Source organism: Elaeis guineensis, chromosome 3 (genome assembly GCF_000442705.2).
Source record: "Elaeis guineensis isolate ETL-2024a chromosome 3, EG11, whole genome shotgun sequence".
Taxonomy (NCBI): domain Eukaryota; kingdom Viridiplantae; phylum Streptophyta; class Magnoliopsida; order Arecales; family Arecaceae; genus Elaeis; species Elaeis guineensis.
The window spans coordinates 102,152,321-102,177,160 of NC_025995.2; the positions used below are offsets into that span (position 1 = coordinate 102,152,321).

General features: G+C 39.7%; 2 protein-coding genes across 5 annotated transcripts; one reads left to right on the top strand and one right to left on the bottom strand.

Annotated features, from left to right (window-relative positions):
- Positions 1-4,721: 4,721 nt before the first annotated feature.
- LOC105041366 (uncharacterized) lies at positions 4,722-19,056 on the top strand. 4 transcript variants are annotated; one of them, XM_010918313.4, is made up of 7 exons: positions 4,722-9,960; positions 10,065-10,315; positions 10,578-10,722; positions 15,658-15,844; positions 15,934-16,266; positions 16,373-17,067; positions 17,840-19,056. In XM_010918313.4, the coding sequence occupies exons 1-7, from the start codon at positions 4,975-4,977 to the stop codon at positions 18,530-18,532; spliced, it is 7,290 nt and encodes a 2,429-aa protein (XP_010916615.1). In that variant the 5' UTR covers positions 4,722-4,974; the 3' UTR covers positions 18,533-19,056. The 4 variants fall into 4 exon arrangements, with proteins under 4 accessions (XP_010916615.1, XP_010916616.1, XP_010916617.1 ...); XM_010918314.4 differs by having other exon boundaries at positions 4,723-9,960; positions 10,068-10,315; XM_010918315.4 differs by having other exon boundaries at positions 4,724-9,960; positions 10,065-10,300.
- Positions 19,057-21,277: 2,221 nt separating this feature from the next.
- On the bottom strand, positions 21,278-24,633 carry LOC105041365 (pentatricopeptide repeat-containing protein At5g39350). Its single transcript, XM_010918312.4, has one exon. The coding sequence runs from the start codon at positions 24,611-24,613 to the stop codon at positions 21,533-21,535; it is 3,081 nt and encodes a 1,026-aa protein (XP_010916614.2). The 5' UTR covers positions 24,614-24,633; the 3' UTR covers positions 21,278-21,532.
- Positions 24,634-24,840: the final 207 nt, after the last annotated feature.

Consider the following 24,840-nt stretch of genomic DNA (forward strand, 5'->3'; position numbering starts at 1 on the left):
CTTCGCACGAGATGAAAATTGATTATATTTTTTTTTCAAAAATATTCTTTTAAAATTCATGATTAAGATTTTATAAAAAATCAATGGATAGTTAGGATGAAATATTGAATAATAATATTAATATTAGTATAATATAATGTTACTATTATCCTAATATTTATATGCAATTATATAATGTTTATATTAATATTAGTATTATAATATTTTATTATATTTTAATATTTATATTAATATAATATTTTTATTAATATTAATATAGTATTTATATTAATATATTAATATTATATTTATATCTATATTAATAAATTTATTATATTAAAAATATTAATATTATAATATTAATATACATTGGTATATTAATATAATAAATTATTATAATCTAATCTTATATTATAATATATTAAAATTATATTTATATTAATATAAATATAATATTAATATCTAATATATATATGTATATATATATATATTAAAATGAAGGCTTCTGCATTAATAGAACCTTCGTTTGACATATGAGATTTTAAAAAAAATGGAAGAGAGCCACATGAAAAACAAAATTCTTACTAACAAAATCATTTGACGTGCTTCAAATTTGAAACTCGCAGTCGAAGGAGAAAAAGAAATGGGAGAGGATGTTGAGGTGTTTGATAGTGATGAACTTTCCATCGGGGAGGAGGCCGTGCAAGACCTCGATGGAGGCATCATGGCTAAGGAAGCAAGAGGGGTTGAAGGAGATAGTGGCAAAATAGAGATCGTGAAAGGAGAAGCGACAGAGGGAAGAAGCAGTGGGGAAATCGAGGGGGAGGGTACGATCATGGGCAAAGGCATGGTGGAGGAAGGAAAAGAGATGGAAGAGGAATCATTCTCGATGTGAGTGGTGAAGTTGCGAATGTTTGGTGGGAGTATATTGAAGAGGACCTAGTTGCTAACTTGGATGGCAACAATGCAGTCGTTGAAGTAACAAACACTATCTAGTGGCTGTAGGAGTTGGACGAGTCTGACCACCACATGGTCGATGGCGAGCTAGACCGCCATGGGGGGGGCACAGCGGAGAAGAGGATTGCAGCGGCGACATTTGATGGGAGTACGTCAAAGAGAATTCGATTGCTGATTTGGATGGCAATGACATAGCCGTTGGAGCAATGAACACCATCCTAGTGGCTGCAGGATTTGGAGAAGTCTGAACATCATGTGGATGACAACAGCTGGGCCACTGTGCGGGTGCGGTGGAGAAGAGGACTACGACGTCAATGAGAATGAGGAGGTGGTGGGTGGTGGTAGGGAAAAATGGATCTTTTTCTCCATAGCAGGAAATATAAGCAACAAGAGGGGTGTGTTTGGAATAAGACGGAGGAGTCTGACCACCGCATGGTCGGTGGTGAGTTAGGCCATCATGGGGGGCATGGTAGAAAAGAGGATTGTGGTGGCAACAAGAATAAGGAGGTGGTAGTGGTGGTGGAGGGACAAAAGAGCTCTTCTCTATTGCAGGAAATAGAAGGGATAGGATGTTGTGTTCGGAGTAAGATGGAGATAGATTTGAAGAGGTGAGAGGTCTTAGTTAAGGGAAGGAGATGAAAATGACAATTGATATGAGAGAGTGAAGTGGTGGGGCCTATCTTGATTGAAAAAAGATGAAAGGGTTGACCTAGTTTTGTACTTGATGCTAGGTGGCCGTGAAGGGAAGAGATGTCATGGTGGAATTATGGTGGGATCCGATTGCTAAGTGTGTAAGATTTGCATTAGTGAGTTTAAATTGGAGACATAAGTTGGGACTCTACTGAAATTTGGGCCAGCAAGTGTGCAGGATTTCCATCCTAAACTTAGAAATAATTTTATTTTTATAAATATCTCTATTTATTTTTTAATTTTTTAGAAAGTTGAATAGCGACGCATGTATTTAATAATTCATTATCTAGGTCCTTTAACTTAATTAATAGTTAATGATATAAATAAGATTATTGTAAAAATGCTAATAATAACATATAATCCTTTCTAAGGAAATAGAAATGAGATCCAAATCTTGAGTTAATATGTTTCAGGCTGTTATATAAAACACCCAAGTTTAGCGAGTTGAAGGAAAAATTACAGGTATAAATGCATGATCAATAAAAATTTTTAACGCAGCAGAAGATATCCAATCTAGCATACGTCACTAAGATCACATCTCATAAAGCCAGATCTATCATGTCCTTAAGATTAAAATATAAGAATAATCAAACATGAAGATCAAATCTTCACCTTAACGTGGGTAAATCTTCACCAGAGGTATGATGATCGTGGATATTTTTTTTCTTTGATTCCTTAAAAAGTCGCACACACGTCTAGCCTCTATAGATATCTATAGAAATGATCTGGAATGCTCCTATTGATCTTGATCTTTCTTCTTCAAGAAAAATCAGCACACAACTTGGATCTTATGGAAGAAAGAGAGAACATCTTTCTCTCTGCTTGGCTTGAATATGGGATGCCCAACCTTTGGACATGTGGAACAAGGAGGATACCCAACTTTTTTGGACATGGGGCATGAGGGAGAGAGAGAGAGGGCATGAGGCACAGAGAGGGGGCAGAGGCTTTTGGCTTTTCAAATTATGATTTTGAGATCTCATCTCAAGAGGTTCAAATAGAATCAAAAAGACTCTTTAAAGATTTCAGACTATGACTCATTCAATACCTTAACTTAGAAAGACTCTTAGTTTCCTATCAAACTTGACATGCTTATCAATTAGATGCTACCCTCTTTTTTCATGCACAAAATCAGATGGGGCGTGTGCCCTATCTTTCCTCTCTTTTCTTCACGCACAAGTCAAAGGTGCGCCAATTCCCTTTGAGCCTTATCCATATGTGCGTGAGACCTTTTGTTCCTAGCCAAAAATATGATAATGACCAAACTCTTAGCGCCCCACATGCATGATTTGACTTAGTCCAATCTCTATCCAGTAGGAATTTCAAGACTCAAGAGAAATTGAGTTTAACCATGTGCCAGCATAGTTTTTCTAAACCCAGTAGGATTTCATAAATCTTAACCCAATTGAAACTTCATGAGCCAAATTTCATACTCTTATACCAATTTTCTTTATATGTGATCCCATAGGTTCAGTTTTATCTGATAGTAAGATATTTTATGATCTCCATCAATAATATCATTGAAATTTCTTTCAATGGATTTGAAACACTTTCAATTCAGTCAATTGAGAATTATTGATCATCTAATAATTCTCATTGATTTTACTATCCACCAATAATACCTAGCAGTATGTAAAGAAAATTAAGTCGAATTGAATAGATAAACTTCTAGATATAGTTATCGTGTGATTCGATTCTTTTATCATGAGTTCCGACAAGACGGAGATTATGGATAACTCGTCAAATCCCTCATTTATCATATGTATGATTCAATCGACTTGAGTTCCTTTTGTGGAACCTTATAGAAACTCATTTCTATCATTCATACTGCCATGATCATGATCTTTGGAACTCAATCTCATGATCCACATAGAATTTTTTCTTATCTACTAAGGTCGATGATCTCATCTAAATATATATCCTATTCCTACAATGAATCTACTGCAGCTAATATACATCGCAAGATTTCAAATGGCTAAGAAATTGAGTGATAGTATAATTAAACTACAGCAATCTCATTATGAATAATCGAGGCACCATAGATCAAAAAACTACTCACACTACTGTAATATCGAGTAAGTCATCGACGAGTAGATAGATATCTAAGTAACTACTCGTGTTGGTCACATTTGATATCCTTGTTCTCTAACAACTACTTATACTCTCACTTCAGTATCTTCACACTATAAACTCGAGACTCATCTATGCTGAAGAAAAGTGATCCATGCACAAATCTATCCGAATCAATTACTATTCCTGTGATGATCCATTGATCGAAAGTAATTTATGAATTAACCATTAATAACACATGTCTCAAATTTTTAACTCTTGAGAATATATATCATTATTTTATTAATTCATTGGACGATTTATAGACACATTAAATAAGATGAATGAAAAAATAATCTAATTTTATTTCATTAATAAGTTAAAATTATAAATCATGTCTTTAGAAAGTTTGATACGTGTCAACCTAATTGGCTTCTAAGGCCTGCATCTAATATAGTGATCACATATTTGGATCTTTGATGTTTTGTCAACATATTTGGATCGATGCATACAAATGTTATTTCTAAAATCATATATTATTAATATTAATAAAATATATATTATTTATAGAATATATAATTAATTAAAAATATTTATAGATGATATATTTTTAAGGAAGAAAAAAAAATATTCTGTATATCGCGTAGGTTATATGTTAGTTTATATAAAATTTAGGAGCAAAAATATATGATTTTATATTTATTAACAATATAATGAGTATCCTACGTAATTTTTTTTTAAAAAAATAGATACTCAACTAAATATAAATCTTTCTGTAATAAGTCACTTGCTCATATGTTAAACATGTTAAAATTTTATTTTTAAAAATAATTTTATAAAATATAATTTTTTTAAAAATTATTTTTTGAAAATAAAATTCTGCAAATCAAATGAGTCCCCATGCTCCTAGTTGCAATCTCATGTGAAAGTAGCACAGGCTTTCCCGCACCTGATCAAATGCTCTAGGTTTGGCTCAACAAACACAAAAGAGACATTATTATTACCATCGTATCATTCCCTTGCTCTTTCTTTCGGAGGGGCGCTCTCTCACTTGGTGTTAGGGTTTCCCGTTTCCACTTCTCCGCTGCGCCCACTTAACCCCCCGCCCACCGCTCCTCTCCAATTGGTAGGTGCGTTATTCTCACCACGCCCCTCCTCCCTCCCCCTCCCCCTCCCCCTCCCTTTCCCCGTTCAAAACCCTAACCCTAGTGGGAGAGAGAGCTCGGGCGATCGATCGATCTTGGGGTTAGGATTTGTTCATGCGGTTTGGGAGCTCGGCGCCGGCCGGAAGCTCCTCCGGTGATGGCCCATCCGAGCAAATTTGTATCTGTTAACCTTAATAAGTCGTACGGTCAGCCTTCCTCCTCCTCGACCGCCGGCCATGGCCGGCCCCGATCCGGCGGCGGTGGGATGGTGGTCCTCTCCCGGTCCCGGAGCTCGGCTTCCGCGGGGCAGAAGACCAGGCTCGCCGTTCCGCCCCCCTTGAACCTCCCCTCGCTTAGGAAGGAGCACGAGCGCTTCGAGCCTTCCTCCTCCGGGACCTCTGCCGGACGTGGGATCTCCGGGCTCAGATCTGTCTCGGGCCCTTCGACGATGGGGTGGAGCAAGCCGGCCCTCCCGCCAGCTTTCCAAGACAACGAAGTCGGCGCCATAGATCAGGCTCAGTCTGGCAGATCGGTGATGACGGGAAATCAGAGGCCCGACAGCCCTTACATGCCTCCAGGTGCCCGGCCTGTTGGGCAACCGGTGCCGGTCTCTCCGGTTCAAACTTTTTCGGAGAAAGCCGTGATCTTGAGGGGCGAGGACTTCCCTTCTTTGCGAGCCACTGCCATGTCTGTTCCAAAACAGAAGGAGGCTTCGAATCAGAAGCAGCGGCCGAAGCATGTGGGCGAGGAGCACTCAGATGGGCGGGCGGGGAGATTCGAGTCACAGGTACCTCTCGAAATGCGCCCCCAGATGAGATCCTCTCGTCCCAGTACCAGTACTGTGTCAGATGGTGATGGAGGCTTGAGCCGGCAGTCTGGTGCTCTGGAACGGTCTCGGAAGCAGGATGGGTACTTGCCTGGGCCTCTCCCACTTGTGCGGCTGCAGCACACATCGGACTGGGCTGACGATGAGCGTGACACAGGCCTCAGTATCCCTGAAAGAGATAGGGATCAAAGGAACTCAAGGTTTGAGTCGCTTCAAGTCCATGACCTATATGATGGCAGGGGGATGCGTGATACTGAAGCTGGCGGTGCTTCATCAAGGGAGTTTTTCAGAGGGGATTCTTTTGGGAGGGATGTAATGGTTTCTAATAAAGAAGGCCGAGATGTTGGCTCTTGGAGGACACCAATGCAACCGAGAGATCGGTTAGGTGCCCAAGAGTTGGGAGTTGGTAGAGATAGAGTTGATGTCAGGCGTTTTGGTGTAAGCAGAGAAATGGGCAGAGAGACCAATAGTGGTCAATCGCCTCTGGGAGACAGTGCTCGAGATGGTGGGACTCAGGATTCTCTGTATACCAGGAAGGATCTGGGCTTTGGTACAAACGCTCAAAATGGGAGAAGCATGGCAGAAGCTTTCAGTGGAAAGGGTGCGGAGCAGAATACTCGTTTCCGGCAGCATGATTTTCCCAGCAACTGGAACAGAGGAAATTCAATTCAGAATAACATGATTCCTAAGAGTTCATTCCCTTCTGGCAGTAAAGGGCTTTCTTTGACTGATCCAATACTGAATTTTGGTAGAGAAAAGCGGCTGACTGTGAATAATGGGAAGCCATACGTTGATGATGCTGGTTTTGACATCAGGGATCCATTTTCCGGGGGCATTGGGGATGTAAATGTTAAAGTCTTCAAGAGGAAGAAAGATGCACCAAGTCAGGCTGATTTCCATGACCCTGTCAGAGAATCATTTGAAGCAGAATTGGAGAGGATTCTGAGGATTCAAGAGCAGGAACGGCAGCGTGTAATGGTAGAACAAGCTAGAGCACTCGAGCTTGCTCGGAAGGAAGAAGAGGAGAGAGAAAGGCTGGCCAGGGAGGAGGAAGAAAGGAGGCGGTTGCTTGAAGAAGAGGCAAGGGAGGCTCTTTGGAGGGCAGAGCAGGAGAAGCTGGAGGCTGCGAAAAGAGCTGAGGAGCAAAGAATTGCAAGAGAAGAGGAAAAGAGGAGAATTCTTATGGAGGAGGAAAGAAGGAAAGAGGCTGCAAGAAAGAAGCTCTTGGAATTGGAGGCAAGGATTGCAAAAAGGCAGGCTGAAGCTAACGCAAAGGATGATCAACTTCCCTCTGCTGCTGCTGATGAACAGGTGCCTGGCCCAGTCAAGGAGAGAGATGCTTCAAGGGTTGGAGATGTTGGGGACTGGGAGGAAGGTGAGAGAATGGTCGAACGCATTACTAGCTCCGCATCATCTGATTCCTCAAATATCAACAGATATTTTGATTCAGGTTCTAGGCCTTACTCTTCAAGAAATGGAAATCCTTCATTTACAGATAGGGGAAAAAATGCATATCACTGCAGTAGCGGAAATAGCTCATCACTTCCTTTTCATGATCAAGAGAATACTTACAGAAGTCCCAGACGAGATTCATTTGGATCTAAGAGGGGCTTCCCTAAGAAGGAGTTTCATGGTGGTGGTGGGATAATGTCTGCTAGGCCATTTTCTAAAGGAGGGAATGTTGAACATTCACAGATGCAAGATGATTTCCGCCATGCAGGGGGGCAACAATGGAGTGGTAGCAGAGATGGTGATAATTTCAATAGAAACTTAGATCTTGATGCTGACTTACTTGATAATGATAAGTTTGGTGATGTTGGATGGGGACCTGGTAATTCTCATGGAAGTCCCCATGCTCCATATGCAGAACGTGTGTTTCAGAACTCTGAGGTTGAAGGGTTGTCCTCCTTTACAAGGTTTCGTCATTCTTTGAAACAACCCCGTGTGCCTCCGCCTCCATCTATGACCTCAATGCATAGAAGTTCATATGGACCTCCTGCGGAACACCCTAGCTCGTCATCATTTATGGACAGTGAAACATGCTATCATCATGCAAGAAGAAATGAACAACAAATTAGGCAGACAGGATATGACAGAGTGTATCATGAAAATCTTAGAGAATCAGGAACAACACTATTAGCTGAAGATGATGTTATCCATTCAGATCATAATGAGGAGAACAATAGCCCAAGATGTGACTCGCAATCCTCTCTTTCTGTTTCAAGTCCTCCTCGTTCACCCATGCATCCTTCACATGATGAAATGGATGTTTCTGGAGATTCTCCAGCATTACCACCTTCTGCTGATGGGGAACGGACTGTGTCATCTGACAATGAGCACAATGCATCGGCTTTGGAGGCAGGTAATCTTAATTCAATGACAACTTCAAGTTCAGCATCTCATGGAGAAGATGATGAATGGGCTATTGAAAATAATGAAGAAATGCAGGAGCAAGAAGAGTATGATGAAGAAGACAATAACTACCAGGAAATAGACGAAGTCCCTGAAGGCGATGAGGAAAATCTTGACTTGGGCCAGGAGTTTAAACACTTGCAATCAGATGTGCAGAGTAAAGATGGGGAGATGGACCAGGTTATTCTAGGTTTCAATGAAGGTGTGGAAGTTAAGATTCGTAGCAGTGATGAGTTTGAAACGACTCCCAGGAACAGTGAAAAGGCAACTGCTCGGGTGAATTCCCCTGGTCCTATGGAAGAAATGATTAGTAATGATGTAGATAGTTTAAGAACAGATGGTGCGCTTCCGGAGGCAACTGCAAACAATTCATCAAGAATCATAAATGAAACTGAGAAGGCCCTGCAAGATTTGGTTCTTGATCTAGTAGTATCCACCAGTCATCCTCCTGGGAATGTCGAGACATCTAGTAGCTCCGGAATGCCCGCTCAAAATCCAATTGCACCTACTTTAAGCTTGCCGATGCCATCGTCCATATTCCCACCGTTCTTGCCCTCTGCATCTTCTGTTGCTACTCAGGCTGAAGTACCCGTTAAACTTCAGTTTGGTCTGTTTTCTGGTCCATCTTTAATACCATCTCCTGTTCCGGCCATTCAAATAGGTTCCATTCAGATGCCAATCCATCTACATACTCAGGTTGGCCCTTCTCTAACTCAGATGCACCCTTCACAGTCTCCACTGTTTCAGTTTGGCCAGTTGAGGTATACGCCCCCCATTTCTCAGAGCGTTTTACCACTAGGTCCTCAGGCCATGCCCTTTGTGCAGCCTCCTACTCCAGGTTCCTATTCTTTGAACCAGAATCCTTCAGGCTGTCTACTCAAACAAGCGCCTCAAGACTCTTCCCAAAGCAATCTGGGAGATGGAATACCTTCTACAGATGATGAGCCTAGTCTCCCACAGAAGATACTTGATCCTTGTCCAGAAACCTTGAATTGTGAGCAGCTGAATGCTTTGTCAGACTCTCCAAAGAAAGGAGTTCTAGCATGTCTGAATCAGACAGACAGATCTTCCAATAATGGCAAGAAAGCTACAAGTCAATCTTCTTCCCAAATTGACCGTCATAGTAATCAAGATGGCACTTCAAAGAAGAACTATAGACTGATTGCTAATAGAGAATCTCAAAATCAGCTAATTTCTGAAGCCCAATCTTCCCGATTCCCTTCAGGAGGGAAGGCTGCAACCGTGTCAAAGGCTCCTGGAATTGGCTCAGGTGGCAGAGGGAGGAGATTTGCCTATGTGAAGAATGCTGGTTCAAAATTATCATTTTCAGGAGCAGAACCCTCAGTCACAGATTCAGGTGGCTTTCAGAGGAGGGGCCGGAGGAACAACAGGAGAACTGAGTTCAGAGTTAGAGAGAATTTTGAAAGGAAGCAGACAGAGGGCACAGAGCTATTTTACCATGGCAGGCAGGACAAAAGGCCACATCTCAAGGGAAGGGCCTCAGGGATTTCTGTAAGGAATGCAGGCAAAAAAGATGTGATGTCCTATAGGTCACCCAGGATGATAACTGAACCAGATAACTTAAACTCAGGTTCTTCCAGTTCACAAGTAGTTAGTTCTGAGAGCAAGCCAGATAAAGCCACTGGAAAAGAAGCTCCATCAAAGAGTATAGCTTCTGTGGACAAATCTTATGGTGGAAAAGGGACTTTAAAGGCAAATGGGAGTTCTGAGGAGGATGTTGATGCTCCTTTGCAGAGTGGAGTTGTCCGTGTTTTCAAGCAGCCAGGCATTGAAGCTCCTAGCGATGAAGATGACTTTATTGAGGTAAGATCCAAGAGACAGATCTTGAATGACCGGCGAGAACAGAGGGAAAAAGAAATTAAGTCCAAGTCCAGGGTGCAGAAGGTAATGTTCAATACTAATTTTTGCTTATGTTCATGCTTTCATTGCACTGTTATCCTTTCCATGCTGCTTATGCTTCGTGTTTGTTTTTTTTGCATGATTAATAGCAGGCACCTCGCAAACAACGTGCCATTCCTCAAAGTAATTCTGCTACATCGAACTTAAATAAAGCCGTGGCCTCTTTGGGTGGAGATGCTGCAAACAGTGTCCAGTCTGACCCTACTGTCACAGAAGGAAGGGGATTTACCAGCTTTGAGCCACCACTTGTATTCCCAGCTAGCACAACATCTCAGACTCTACCGCCAATTGGCACTCCTTCAGTGAATGTTGATTCTGAGACAAGGTCCATTAATTTGAAGTATGTTGTTACTTAAATAATTGATGCAAGGTTTGCTGTACCAATCGATACTATACCATACCGGACATATCGTACCATACTGAACATACTATATTGTACCGGTACCAAATTGGTACGCAGTCTCAATCTCACCATCTCATACTGTACCACATACCGACATTATAATAGGGTGGTACCGCTATGGGGCTGGTACCGAGACCGCAAAGCTTGAGTTTATGTTTTCACTTTGCATGTTTGGTTCTTAATTCACAGTCTTTCACAGGTCCAGTCAGACAGTCCCTGTCCCTGTCATAACTAGTGGTGGGACAAAGCTTGTTCCAGGCTTGGTCTTTGATAGCAGGAATGTAGCTCCAGACAATGCTTCAATGCCTTTGGCTTCCTGGGACAGTGCAAGCTTAAATCAGCAGGTAACATTACAACTTATAAGGTTTATGTTCTGGCTTAATTCATATTTTCTGCTTTTGTGATCGGGTATCTACCATTTCTCCTATATATATGTGATTTTGTGTGTATGTATTTGTCAACTATTTCTGTTTCTTTGTGCTTGCATGTGTGTATATGGTCCTTGTGTGATGTCTGTGTTCATTGTGAGAGTAAATTCTGCTTGATTTCTGAGCTATGAGCCCGTCTACCATGGTGTTGTAAATATTGGATGTCGTCTTGTTTGAAATCTCCTTATGATAGGTGCTCGTAAGCATGCTGCTATTAAGGCTGCTATTAAGTTCAGGAAAAAACTAAATTTTTTGTTATTAAAACCACTTATATTGCAAATTTCTAACAGTGGATCTATTAAGGGACAGAAACAAAAACATTTGCTTTTGTATGACCATCTTCGGCCAGATACCTTTTCTAAAAAAAAAGAAATAGTTGTTCAATGATCATTAAATAATGACTGCTTTTATTTCTTAAAATAATGTGTGCTTGTTATTTTCTAGTAACTTGCATATTGGTAATTTCCAGTTGTCTTTCATCTATCTAATGCTTTTACCACAGGCCACTCCATTAAGTATCCAAAGTCATATAACCACTGATATCATACCTTTTCATTTTAGTTATTTGAAATCCTGCTTAAAAGACCAATAAATTTGTTTTTTTTTTTACCCTATTGTGTTTGAGGCACTTTACTTCTATTACCTTTCGTTAGTCTTTGCCTCGTTGCTTTTGCAACTAAATATTTCTATATCTTGCTTTATCCAGTCATTTACTAACACTTAGAGGTTATTGTTGCACTGCACTATACAATCCCAGTAGATTCTGGGTATCCTACCTTGGAGCAAATCCTACAAATTTTGACTCTTTTTCACAAAGTTTATCTTCTTTTATCTGTCCCTTCTTAGACCTCTTATTGCTCCTTGTCCTTTGAACTCGACTTTCTTCTTGTCATTTCATCTTTCTGATTGATCTCCTTTAAATTTTAGATGTACACCTAACTGTACAATCTCAGTTGGTCTCCACTATCTGTTGTCATTAAATGCTAGTCCTGCATATTCTTAATATACTCATCATGATAGCTAAAACATGGGTGTGAGTTATTTGGATGGAATTCGTGCAAAAGAACAGGAGATGAACTTGCATCTGCAAAGGTTGCTCTTCATTGGAATGGTTAGAGGATGTCTCTAATTTGAACCCATATATTTTTGGGTGAGACCTGTTGTTGCTATTAGTGACACTTCTTCAATTGAACAGATTCGTTTTAGCTGTGAAGCTGACTGCAGCTGTTTCTGTGGTATAATAGTCAGTGCTAACATCTGAATAAGGTTTATGTGCAATTGCAAAGATGGTTCGAACTGGATTTTGTCAAATATTCTGTGCTTGTAACATTAGGATGCAGTATTTTGCGCTGTTAATGATTAGGTATAATAATTTCCAGCTCCGCCTAGTTTTGATTTCATGACTGGAAGTTGGAAATAGAAGTGATTCTTCGAAATCTTTGTCGAACATGTCTACCTTCTGCAATGGTCTTATCACCATATCCTCATTAGATGCAATTCTTGCACATTTCGTGAGATTCGATCAATATGGAGGTTTGACTTCGTTGTGAAGGTTTAGGAATTAGGAAGGAGTGAAGACCCAAGATAACTTGGATGGAGGTTGTGAAAGAAATTGAGAAAACATGCCTTTTGTAGCATTAACAGTAGGAGAAATGTCAACGAAGGTTCATAGAACTGATCCTAATATGTGGGTTGAGACTTGTGACCTTCTGTATGATTGCTAATGCAGTCAAATAATTCTAACATAAAAATTCTATTTTCAGTTTGAAAGTCTACATGTGCACCATCAGTTACAACAATATATTTAGTATCTTAGTGCACATTTCTGGAGTTGGTGTGGTAGCAACAGTGCTTGAATATGCAATGCTGGATTTGTGCATGGGCACATGCAGAAACTGTTCCTGTGACCAAAATTTTTGTCATGCTCAAGCGATTTCCTTTATTAAATCATTTGGCATTCATTTGGAATGGAATTAATTGTAAATTTTCTTGGCAACTGGTCTGGTTTGATGACATAGAAGCTATAATCAAGGTTTTACGTTCCAATGGGACGGAAGGCGTCCCGACCATCCCATCCTATTTCTGTGAGAAAACGGGACCAGAATGGGGTCGGGACTTCAAAACCCATCCATACGGGGAGAAGAGACAAAAGAGGAAATTAAGGAAGATGAAAGGAAAAAAGTGAAAGAAGAGGACGAAAAATGAAAGAAAGAGAGAAGAGGAAAAAAAAAAAAAGGAAGGAAAGAAGAAAGAAATAAAACAAAAAGATGAAGAACAAAAAAAAAAGGTAAGAAAGGAAGGAATAAGAAAAAGAAGGAAAAAGGAATGGAAGATAGAAGAAAAAGAAGAAAAAGAAAGAAAAGAAAGAAAAAAAAGAAAAAAGAAAAGAAAGAATATACTCATTTTTACTAGTATGTATGTATGTGTGTGTGTGTGTGTGTGTGTGTGTGTATTTATATTTATATATATTTATAATTCTTAAAAGGCATCTGCTTTATGCAGGTGATCAAGGGACTGCATAGGATATATGTGGTATTTGGGCACATATGCAGTTACTATTTTTGCATATTTTAAAATATATAAAATATATTACATACAACAATAATAATAGCAATTGTTTTTTTTTATAAATAATAGCAGTATTAATAACAATAAGATTTCATGATTAGTGCTTGGTATTCAATACTTTATTCCTGATAGCAAATAGTTATATAATTACAAGATTAATATATTTAGTATCCATGTTTCTGGTCCATCTAAACCTATCCAACCCAATCATCAGCCTTAACTTGTCCCTTTCACAGAGCCTGCATAAGAGTGAGGCTACATATGTCGTTAAGGTTCACTGTCTCATACTAATACCATTCTATTATAGTGTTGGTATGCAACATGGTATGATAAGATTTGCCATACCAAGCATCAGTACGATATGGTACCATGTACCGGTTTAGTATTGGTACGATATGGTATGATACCGACCGGTATGGCAAACCTTGTATGTCATGGTACAATACCAAAGAGATGCATATGTGGTTGTGCAGTGATAAGCAGACTATATGTGTGCCTAGTTAGTGCTAAATGGATCTCCATGCCATATGCAGCCCAACCACATATATTAGCTGCATTTGGGAAATGTAGTACGGTCTTGGGATTGCATCTGCATGTGTCACTGCATATGCAGCCTTATGCACAGCACTTGGGAACAACAAAAAGACATACTATTTGAAACATTACAATGGTAGGGATTCTATTAGGATGATTATTATTTTGCTCTCAGTCAATTAAGGCATAGCTAGAAGTGTATGAGAGCAAATTTGAAATTGCCTCAATTCATGCTCCATATCTAGATACCTTATCCTTGATGAACAAGCCTTAAGCCTTTATTGTACTGCAGTCCTGATCTACTTTCTTCATCACTAGAGTAGGCTCTAGTTGTGCCCCAAATCTCCAAACCCCTTTGAAAAACAATGGTGGCCTATTATGCCTTTTCTTCTTTTTTTACTTTTTTTTTAATTAAAAAAAAAAGGAAGAGATCCTCGCCTCTTGTTATTTCCATTTATATGGGTATCAAGGTACTCATCATCTAGCTTAGAAGACATTATCAACCTAAGCACATGTATGTGCTGATGCATAATGAGTTCCCTTGACTTAAATAATACACTGCCTTTGATAACTAGGTTGCAAAGTATGTGAATTATACTTCTTAGAAAAGATCTGAGAGGTGAGATGATTCCTGCCTATATTCTTAGGCTGGCTTGTATCACTGTTTTAAATATGGTGAGTGGGAGTAAACGGTCTGGCTGGGTTTTTGAGGACTTCTTCATGCTTTTTTCTTGTCCTCCTGCTACATTGATCCATCAATCTCAGTCCTTGGAATTGCTTTTACATAGCAAAGACCTCCCATTGAATTTGATCATGTACAAAGTTGAGGCCATGCATGATTCTTGAAAAGACAACTTCTACTGGAGTTGATCCTATAGAGACATCATCACCAAACTTGCCATGAATCCTTTTTTTGGTCATCCACCCTATGTATGCATGTCAAACATCAGAATTTTTGTAGATTTTGTATGAGTTGATCACCTATGGCCTGTTTAGTCTTTTTCTTCTTAAAGATGATGGGATGGAAGTTCTTCAATAGATAGCTCAAGAATGGAATAGGATATTGTCTCTCTGCATTTTGATGCTTGGCAACTTGCATGATTTGAATGATTTCTTTATACTCTCTGCGGGAGGCCCCCCGCCAACGTTTTTTTCAGTATTTGTCTGCCTAAATGATTATATGCAGGAATAAAAGTTTGCTGGTTAATTATCACACATGAATATGGCACATATTTAACTGATTCAAATTTCACCATCTGGATTTTGTCAAAATGAATTTTCCTAGGGTAGAAGTGACAATTGCAGCTCAGCTGGATGCTTTGAGAGCATTGGTTATTCTGCTAACTGATGCATCACCTAGATTTTCTACTTTTTGTTGTCTTTAGCAATCATTAACTAAATCTTGTTTAAGAATGATAGCCTATTGATCTGGTTGGATGGAATTGATCTGTCATGAGACAAGCTTTAAGAGGTGACCATTATAGAAGAGGAGCATTTATTTTCTCTGTATTTATGAATGCCAATTCGGCTACAAAATTTTCAGCAGGCCCATCTTGAAAACCCATCCCAAACAATACAAAATTAGGCGTAGATAGGTGTTTGGGCTTGGCTTGGCTGATATGCACATCTATCCATATTGAAGTTTTCAGAAGTCAGCGAACTAAATTTTGACATGGTTTCAGCTGATGTTTGTTGTCTTATGATTTCTGTGGTGGTGCACTTTTTAACCTATTGGTATCAACTTTTCAGGTTTTGGCTTTGACCCAGACTCAGCTTGATGAAGCTATGAATCCAGAACAATTTGATTCACATGTGGCTTCTGGCATGGTTCCAGAGCCCCATAAACCCATGGCATCTATCATGGCTCAAGAAAAACCTCTCTGTTCGTCTCCAAGTCCCATTAACTCCCTCCTTGCAGGGGAGAAAATTCAATTTGGTAAGTAATTTTCTGCTTGAAATCTTCACTTTTATGTCATTTTGTGGTCATACTGTTTGACTTCCAAAACATATTTTCTCTGAGTTCAGGAGCTGTTACATCACCAAGCATTCTACCTCCTGTTAGCAGAACTGTCTCTAATGGACTTGGGCCTCCAGGTTCATGTAGGTTGGATGTCAAAATTGATTGTAACTTGCCTGCAGCTAACAATGATGGCAACATGTTCTTTGATAAAGAGAAGCATCCTGACGAACCTTGTCCAAATTTAGAAGATCCAGAGGCTGAAGCTGAAGCCGCTGCATCTGCTGTTGCTGTAGCGGCTATTACTAATGATGAGGTAGTTGGATCTGACATGCACCTAGCTTCTGCTTCAGACACCAAAAGCTTCAGTAGTGCAGATGTCACTGGGTTAGCTGCAGGAGGTGAGAAATGAGTCCTTTCATTTCTTGACCAAAATTGTATGTTATATGCTTTAAAGTTTAAAGCATTAATGCTCTTGCACAATGATGGTTTTAAACTTTGCAACAGGTGTGACAACCAGTCGACAAGTAACTGGTCAATCAACTGGTGAAGAGTCCTTGACTGTTGCTCTGCCAGCAGATCTTTCTGTCGATACTCCATCGCTCTCATTATGGCCTCCTTTACCCAGCCCCCAAAGTTCTGGACCAATGCTTTCACATTTCCCTGGAGCACCACCTTCTCATTTCCCTTGCTTTGAGATGAATCCAATGTTAGGGGGGCGTATTTTTGCCTTTGGGCCCCATGATGAGTCGGGTGGCACCCAGGGACAATCACAAAGAAGTACTTCTTTGGGCTCTGGTCCAATTGGGGCTTGGCCACAATGCCATTCTGGTGTGGATTCCTTTTATGGCCCTCCAGCAGGGTTCACTGGTCCTTTCATCAGTCCTGGAGGAATCCCTGGTGTTCAAGGTCCTCCTCATATGGTTGTCTACAACCATTTTGCTCCAGTTGGACAGTTTGGGCAAGTAGGCCTAAGTTTTATGGGTACTACTTATATTCCTACTGGAAAACAACCTGACTGGAAGCATAACCCAGCATCTTCCGCAGTTGGTGATACTGAGGGTAACCTTGATAATCTAAATGTTGTTTCTGGTCAGTGCACCTCGCACAGCATGCCTACTCCGATACAACATCTGGGCCCAGGATCGCCTCTTATGCCAATGGCTTCTCCTCTGACCATGTTTGACATCATGCCATTTCAGGTATGTTTTTCTAAGGAAACAAAAGCAAACATTAGCTATTACAAACGTGAAAGGGAAGTGAAACATTTTTAGCTAGGTATGTGCTATGAAGTTTATTGCAGAAAGATGGAGTGGGTGTGGATGGAAGTGTCACATTTGATATCATGAATGTTTAAGTTGAATCGGTCAGTGGTGGCATGTGTTGAGGTTGTGGTCATTGAGGCACTGATGGGGGTTTAATATCTTGATTGGCAAGTCTTGGGTGGAAGTGCTGAGAAGGGTTTTGAGAAATGCTTGGAATGATGGAGAATATGAATCTTTATCGAATATATCCAAAGCAGTATTACAAAGCCAACTCAAGAGAGGTGAAATTAAGACTTGTGAAATGAGGGTTGGTATGTAGGTTAAGGGGTCTGATTTGAGGGTTAAGAGATTGATGAGACTTGTATGTGTCTCTTAGATGGACTTTTGTAATCTGATTGAGCGCACACAGACGTCTGCACACATGAACACACTCACAAAATAAACGGTCCAGAGGGGGTGTGGTGCATCTTTCACAAGGAGCATATGCCATTCATTATGCAGGTTTAGGAAGGAAGCACATTATATATGCTAGTGCTGTCAGAAGTCAAATTGTAATGCTGCTGTTTTTTTTGGTATCTGCTTATTGCAAGTTTGTTAATGCGGATGATTGAACCTTAATTTTTTCTCATTCGCCAATGTGCTGTACTCTGTTAATTGTTCTTTTAGCTTGCATGAATTTAACTTTGAATTAAACATGCTGTCTTTCCAGTCATCTGATGTACCAATGCAAGCTCGCTGGTCTCATGTACCTGCTCCACCGCTCCACTCTGTTCCACTATCCATGCCACTCCAGCAGCATCATATGGAGGGTGTGATGCCTTCGCAGCGTAACCATAGTTTACCAGTAGATATGTCTACAGGAAATAACCAGTTCCATGAACCTCACTCATCAGAACCAGATGATGGCAGTAGAAACATCCCAGTTCAAAGATCTACCACCTCAGAATTCTCAGGTCAGCTGGGTCTGGTGGAACAACCAACTTCCAGTATGCCCAATGCCCAAACCATGAGGCCTTCATACAGCCCTGCAGGTGGGAACAATGACGAGGTGTCCCACACAAATAAGACCTCAGGAAGAACTACTGTTATCAGTGGGACTGAGAGCAGCTGTGTTGGGGAAACTAGCAATAACACTGGCAGCTGGACTTCAGGATCTTCATGTAAGCCGCAACAGCCAACATCATCAGGTCAGCCGTACCTTCATCCAATTGGATATGCTGATCAGCGAAGTGGAGCTTCTAAAAAGATGGGTTCTGGAGGTGAGTGGCACCGTAGGACAGGATATCAGGGAAGAAATCAAGGTTCAGGTGCAGACAAAAATTTTTGCTCCGCCAAAATGAAGCAAATATACGTGGCTAAGCCGTTAAGTGGACCTGGCAACCCCAGGGTGAATAATGTCTGATTTCCTCCTCAGGATCACTCTGCTCTGGTCGAGCTAATGTTTCTGTGAACAACCAGGGAAGATTACTTTATCCACCATTGGGTCCTGCTCCAATACCTGCTTCTGTTATTTACTGATGTGCTTATATGTGGTAGCTTCATGTCTTTTCTGGACTTATGAGAACTGCAGAGTGATAGGTGAGAAGGGCATATCTCAACATATAATTATAAGTGTCATTTGCCACTGTATGGAAGCATAAATATGTGGGTTGAGCTTGGGCTTTTCAATCTCGGAACCCTGGCTTTGATATTGTTGTATAAGAGCTGTTTGGCTGTCTTCCTGCAGTAGCTATTATTTTTTGGGTTACAAGAAGGAAGGTGTAGAGCTGTGGACAGCTGTGAGAAATCGAGTCTGAAGTTTCATAATTTTATTTGATGTTGTTAGTCAGAATAGTGCCTGTTTGGGTCATTCCAATTTTCTTTCCCATCCCCTTGCGCGATGTAAGACAACTTCATGCAGTCTAATATATATACTTTGCCCCTGTCTCTGTCGTGCCAGAAATTTGAGAAAAAGATTCTTGTTAATTTGCAAGAGACTAGTATGCAGGCATTCCATTTGAACTTGTGATTTGAAATAACGGATGGGAGGTTCAAAGTTTTGCATGAGCTTCTTTTCCCATTGTTGGTACAATGGCAGGCAAATACCTCAAGAAGAAAGAAAATAAGGGCGCTAATCTTGTCTCCCAAGAAATCATACCCCAGGAAATATTTACCGGAGGCAAGCCTGGTGTAGCACGGTATCGTGGATTTTCATCGGGGAGGCCAGCAAGTCTTCTGATGTTTGCATAAAAATCTATATCAGTAGAAAAGTAATTCCTTGTCCACCATGTCTGGTGAAAAAAAAATGCACGATTTTTTTCAGCAAATTATACCATATAACATAATTAATATGGAGATAAATATTTAATACAGTTTAGTTTTTTTTCTATTTTTTTGATTAAAATATTTTTTTTAATGTTATAACGTGTTGTTGCTTTTTAATAGGGTGCAACAGAATGTCGTAAGATTGCAATAGAATGTCATAATATTGTAATAGAATGTCATAATATTGTTATAACGTCCTGTTAATTTATAATATTTCGATAACTATTTATAGGTTGCAACAGAATATCATAAGATTGCATAATATTATTATGACATCTTATAAATTTTTATGATATCTCGATAATTATTTATAGGACACAATAAAATGACATAGGATTGCAACAGGATGATATTCTGTAAGTTTGTATAACATCCCGATAATTATTTATAGGATGTAATATAATGTTATAGTATTGCTATAAATTTTTATGATATCCTAATAATTGTTTATAGAATGCAACAAGATGTCATAGAATTGCAACAGGATGTTATAATATTATTATGATATTCTATAAATTTTGCGGCATCCTCATAATTTTGTATAGGATGCAACAGGATGCCATATGATTGCAAAAAAATGTCATAATATTATTATGATATCCTATTAATTTTTATGACATCTTGATAATTGTCTAATATGATGTCATATGATTGCAATAGAATATCATAATATTATTAGGATGTCATATTAATTTTTATAATATTCTAATAATTATATATAGAATGCAACATGACGTCATAAAATAGGACGTCATAATAATCTTATTAGATTTTATGATATCCCGATAATTGTATATAGAATGTAACAAGATGTCATACGATGCAATATGATGTCAACCATTATCATGATATTTTGTTATTATCTATGATATCATGGTTGAGCAAAATAGAGTAAAAAAAAAATATATATTTTGATCAAAAAAATTTTGAAAAAAAATTAAGCTATATTAAATGTCTATCTCCTTCTTAATGATGCTACATGCCCAGGACGATGAAATGGTGAGTTTTTTCTCCACGAGCAGTGTACAAAGAATCTCTCAGTAGATTCCTACTTTCTGTATCAAGCAGATCTAAAGTCTCTTTTCCAAGTCCAGCTCCACTTTCATCATTAATAAACATAAAATAAAATCTATTTTCCTCCAAAAAAAAAAAAAAGGATCTACTTTTGAGCCTAAAATTAATAAAGAGACGTTTAAACTAAAGTACCGTTGATCCTGGTCTATGCTATTAGAAGTACTTACAAACTGAAAATCATGTATTTTTGTAGCCTCTAATATGATGCGAAAATGAAAAATGATATGACCCCATGTTTTATTGTGATTTAACTATTAAAATCTAATTATTTTTTACAAATTTTTAGCTTCTGATTCCAAATGGTTTTACGTCTGAAAATGTGAGCTCAAGCTCCATCTCTTGGGTCTTTGGGCTGCTCCACCATGATTTGGAGATGGTTCCTGTTTCCATACTATTTCTTTAGACTTGATGGAACGAAGCCACATGGAGTTTTTGATATTTTCTTGACAATACAAAACGGACGCTGAAAGAGAAGGGGTTCCTTTGTATTTGGATTGGGAAAAAGAATCCAGTGACATAACCATCTTGTTAGATTTTCTTGATGGTCTGCAATATATTAATCTTTAATGATGTGTGCTCCTTCATTGTACTTTCTCCTAGGCAACTTCAGAAGCTCTTGTATTCTGACGCCAAGTATTATGTCTCACAAAACAAAAAAGGACAAATATACGTTTTCCCATTTTAGTAATAGAATCTCAGACTCAGTAAAAACATCACCTGCACAGATTGCTGTTTAGCTTTCAAATTTCACAAACATTTCACCAACAGAAAACTTTCATAAATTGGAGTTAAAGCTTTACAAAACTTCCATTTAATAATAATTTACAGAAGACTCATAAAGAATGCAACAAGAGCATAGTATAACAACATAATCTTTAGCTAACGAATTTCTTATTAAAATTCCCAATCTGTTGGTGTCAAGAATCAATAAATAACTAACGTTTCTATCCAGCTTACATTTGCTACCTTGGAGGGAGGTACGGAGAGTCTAAGTAGCTTGATCATAAGGAGAACAATCAGCCTGCTATTTTACCTCAATTAGACTAATTCCAGGATCTTTTCTCAATCCCCTCATTTCCATTTCCCACCTTAATCTCCCATAATCACCCCATCTTCCAGCTGCTGCATAGATGTTGGAGAGCATCACATATGAGCTTGGACTATGGGGGCTGAACTCAATGAGCAACTTCCCAATAGCTTCTCCAATTTCAGCATTGCCATGACATCGACAGGCTCCCAGCATAGACTCCAGCAAACTAGGAGAAGGCTTGAAAGGTAGCTTTTCGACAAGATCATATGCCTCAACCAAGCGTCCTGTGCGGCCAAAGAGGTCCACCATGCAGGCATAATGCTCCATCCTCGGTGCTATAGAATACTCCTCCAACATCGATTCAAACAACATCCGTCCTTGCTCAACTAAACCAGCATGACTGCAAGCTGACAAAATACTAATGAAAGTAATATCATCTGGCTCCACCCCAGCTTCTTTCATCTCGGAGAAGAGACGAAGGGCGGCTGCACCATTGCCATGTGTTCCATATCCATTTATCATCACACTCCAAGTGATCGGATCCTTTTCTTTCAAGCCATCAAACAGTTCTCTTGCAGTAGATATGCTCCCACACCTCACGAACATGTCTATAAGAGAGTTGCTCACAGATGTGTTCTTCTCAAAGCCCTTGCGAATAGTGAAACCCATCACACATTGTGCTAAATCTAGACTTTCTAATTGTGAGCAAGCCAAGATCAATGTTAGCATTGTCACAGAGTCGGGCTCTATTCCTGTTTGAAGCATTTCCTGGAAGGAATTTACTGCTTCTTCTACATGTTTGCTTTGAATATAGACAGACATCAGAGCATTCCATGCTACCACATTTCCTTTGTCTACCATCTCTAACAGTATCTCACAATAGTTTACATTATCAAATCTAGCATACATGCACATTGTTGATGTAAGAACTACTGGCTCCAACACACAGAAATTTCTAAGAGCATATGCATGCAGAGACTTGCCCTGTAACTTGCTCTCGCAAGAGGGTAATACATTCAGCATGGTAACAGAATTTGGCTTCTGACCATTTATCTTCATTTGATCAAACAGGACCATGACCTCCCTGAATAAGTTTTGCTTACGATATCCTGTCATCAAAGCATTCCAAGAGACAATGCTTTTGAAGGACAACCTATTGAAAAGTTGGTGACCAGCATAAATATCACCACAGTTTGTATACATACTTATAAGAGCATTTGTAAGAGTTAAATCATCATCGGACCCAGTTTTGATCACCAAAACATGGATGGACTTTCCGCGTGCAAGATCTTCAACCAGATAAACACAAGTAAGAAGGCTGATTAACGTAACCATGTCAAATTGTACACCCTCTTGGCGCATCTTGCAAAAGGAGGATATTGACGCTTCTATGTTTCTGAGCTTAGCCCACCCGGATATTAAAGTATTCCAAGAAACCACATTTGGCACTTGCATCTTATCAAACAACTTGAGAGTAGCAGAGAACTGACCACAATCAGAGTACAGAGCCAAGAGTGCATTTGTCACATTTGTGTTCAAGCCAAATCCATTTCTAATACTGTAAGCATGGGCAGACCTACCAGAGCGCAATTCTCTAGCTAAAGTGCATCCAGAAATGACACTAACCACAGAAATTGCATCTGGTGCAATACCTCCAAGTTGCATATCACGAAAAGTATCAAGACCCATGCTCCACCCCCCATTCTGAAGACAGCCAGAGATCATAGAATTCCACAGGAGAAGGCTTTTCTCAGGCGCTGCATTAAAAAGATATTTAGCTGAATCTAAATCCCCAAGCTTAGAGTACATTGAGACAAGAGCAGCCACAACAGAGATCTGATCTACCAGCCCAAGTTTGATTCCAATAGCATGAATAGACTCTCCATGATGAATGCTAAAGAGATTACTGCAAGCGGGAAGAACGGACACCAGCGTGACTAGATTAGGCCTTGCATCTCTATGGTGCATGAGCTGAAAAACTTGAAAGGCTTCATCCCATTTCCCATTCTGTCCATATGCTGAAACCATAGCATTCCAAACAACTAAATCTTTCATGGATGACGTTTCAAACAGCATTCTAGCAGCACATAGATCATCAAATCCAGCATACATTGAAATTAGAGTAGGCACAAGAGCCTCATCGTTAAAAGCCCCACATTTCAATGCAAAACCATGTAGCAACTTTCCCAACATCAATGCTCCTAAACTTGTGCACACGGGGATGATGCTGACAATGGTGCTTGAATTAGGCATGAAACCGTTCGCCTGCATCAGCCAGAGAGCCTCAAAAGCATCTCGGCCAGACCCATTTGAACAATACCCTGAAATCAAAGCGTTCCAACAAACCACGTCTCTCTCAGACATATCATCAAAAACCTTTTTTGACAATTGGATGTGCCCCGTCTTAGCATACATGTCAAGAAGAGCAGTCTTTACCACTAAATTCCCGCCGTATCCAGTTCTCAGAACCACACAATGAACCTCCTTCCCTGCTCGAGGACTAGAAACAGCGGTACAGGCCTTGATCACAAAAGGAAATGTATAATTATCGGAGCTACGGTAGCATGAATTCTGCAACCAAGCATATAAATGCAACAGTTCGGCGTGGAACCCATGATTTGAAAGGCATCTAATCGTGTGATTCTGCAAGGATAAGGTTGGTCCACTTGTGGAATTGAAGACAGAGATCGCGAATTTGGGATTATTGAAGACGAGATATTTATCGATGACTTCACCAATAAAAATGTCGTCTTCTAAAAGCCCGGTGACGACAACAAGTGCGTGGAGTTTACTGAGGAATTCTCTCGAGTCACAGCGGCGCAAGAGGTGAAGAAATTTGGTATAGGTTTGGGTGGTGAGGCGTTGGCGTGTGGGGTTTAATGCTGGGTTTTGTGGGAGCGTGGAGAAGAATGATTTGGAAGAGAGGAGAGAATAGTTAGGTTTGGAATGGAGGATAGAAGGGAGGAGAGATCTGAAGAGGCTATGATAAGAGGCCATTTCTTTAGGGAGGAAGAGGAGAAGCCCATGGCTGGGCTGCACAAGGTTTTGCCTCCACGGGTGGTTCGAAGTATCCATGGAGGGAAGCCCCTCGATCGGATTTGCTGCTAGTAGCTGAACAGTCCTCAGCCTTGTAGAGGTAATCCATGCCTGACACGTGGCAGATTTGAGGTGGGTCCCATGCATCCATGTTAAGTGCAACTGCGTTATAAAATATTATAATTCCTGATAGGAGCTACGTAATTTACATGAAATAATATAATATTTATTATTTTCTTTCTATCTTTTGCCATGACCAAAAAAAA

What these genes read in the sequence shown, in the direction of transcription:
- LOC105041366 (XM_010918313.4), top strand. Translation starts at nt 4,975, where the DNA reads ATGGCCCATCCGAGCAAATTTGTATCTGTTAACCTTAATAAGTCGTAC. An exon ending in ACAAGGTCCATTAATTTGAA is followed by an intron (nt 10,316 to 10,577) that starts GTATGTTGTTAC and finishes AGTCTTTCACAG; the next exon opens with GTCCAGTCAGACAGTCCCTG. An exon ending in TTGACATCATGCCATTTCAG is followed by an intron (nt 17,068 to 17,839) that starts GTATGTTTTTCT and finishes CTGTCTTTCCAG; the next exon opens with TCATCTGATGTACCAATGCA.
- LOC105041365 (XM_010918312.4), bottom strand. Translation starts at nt 24,613, where the DNA reads ATGGATACTTCGAACCACCCGTGGAGGCAAAACCTTGTGCAGCCCAGC.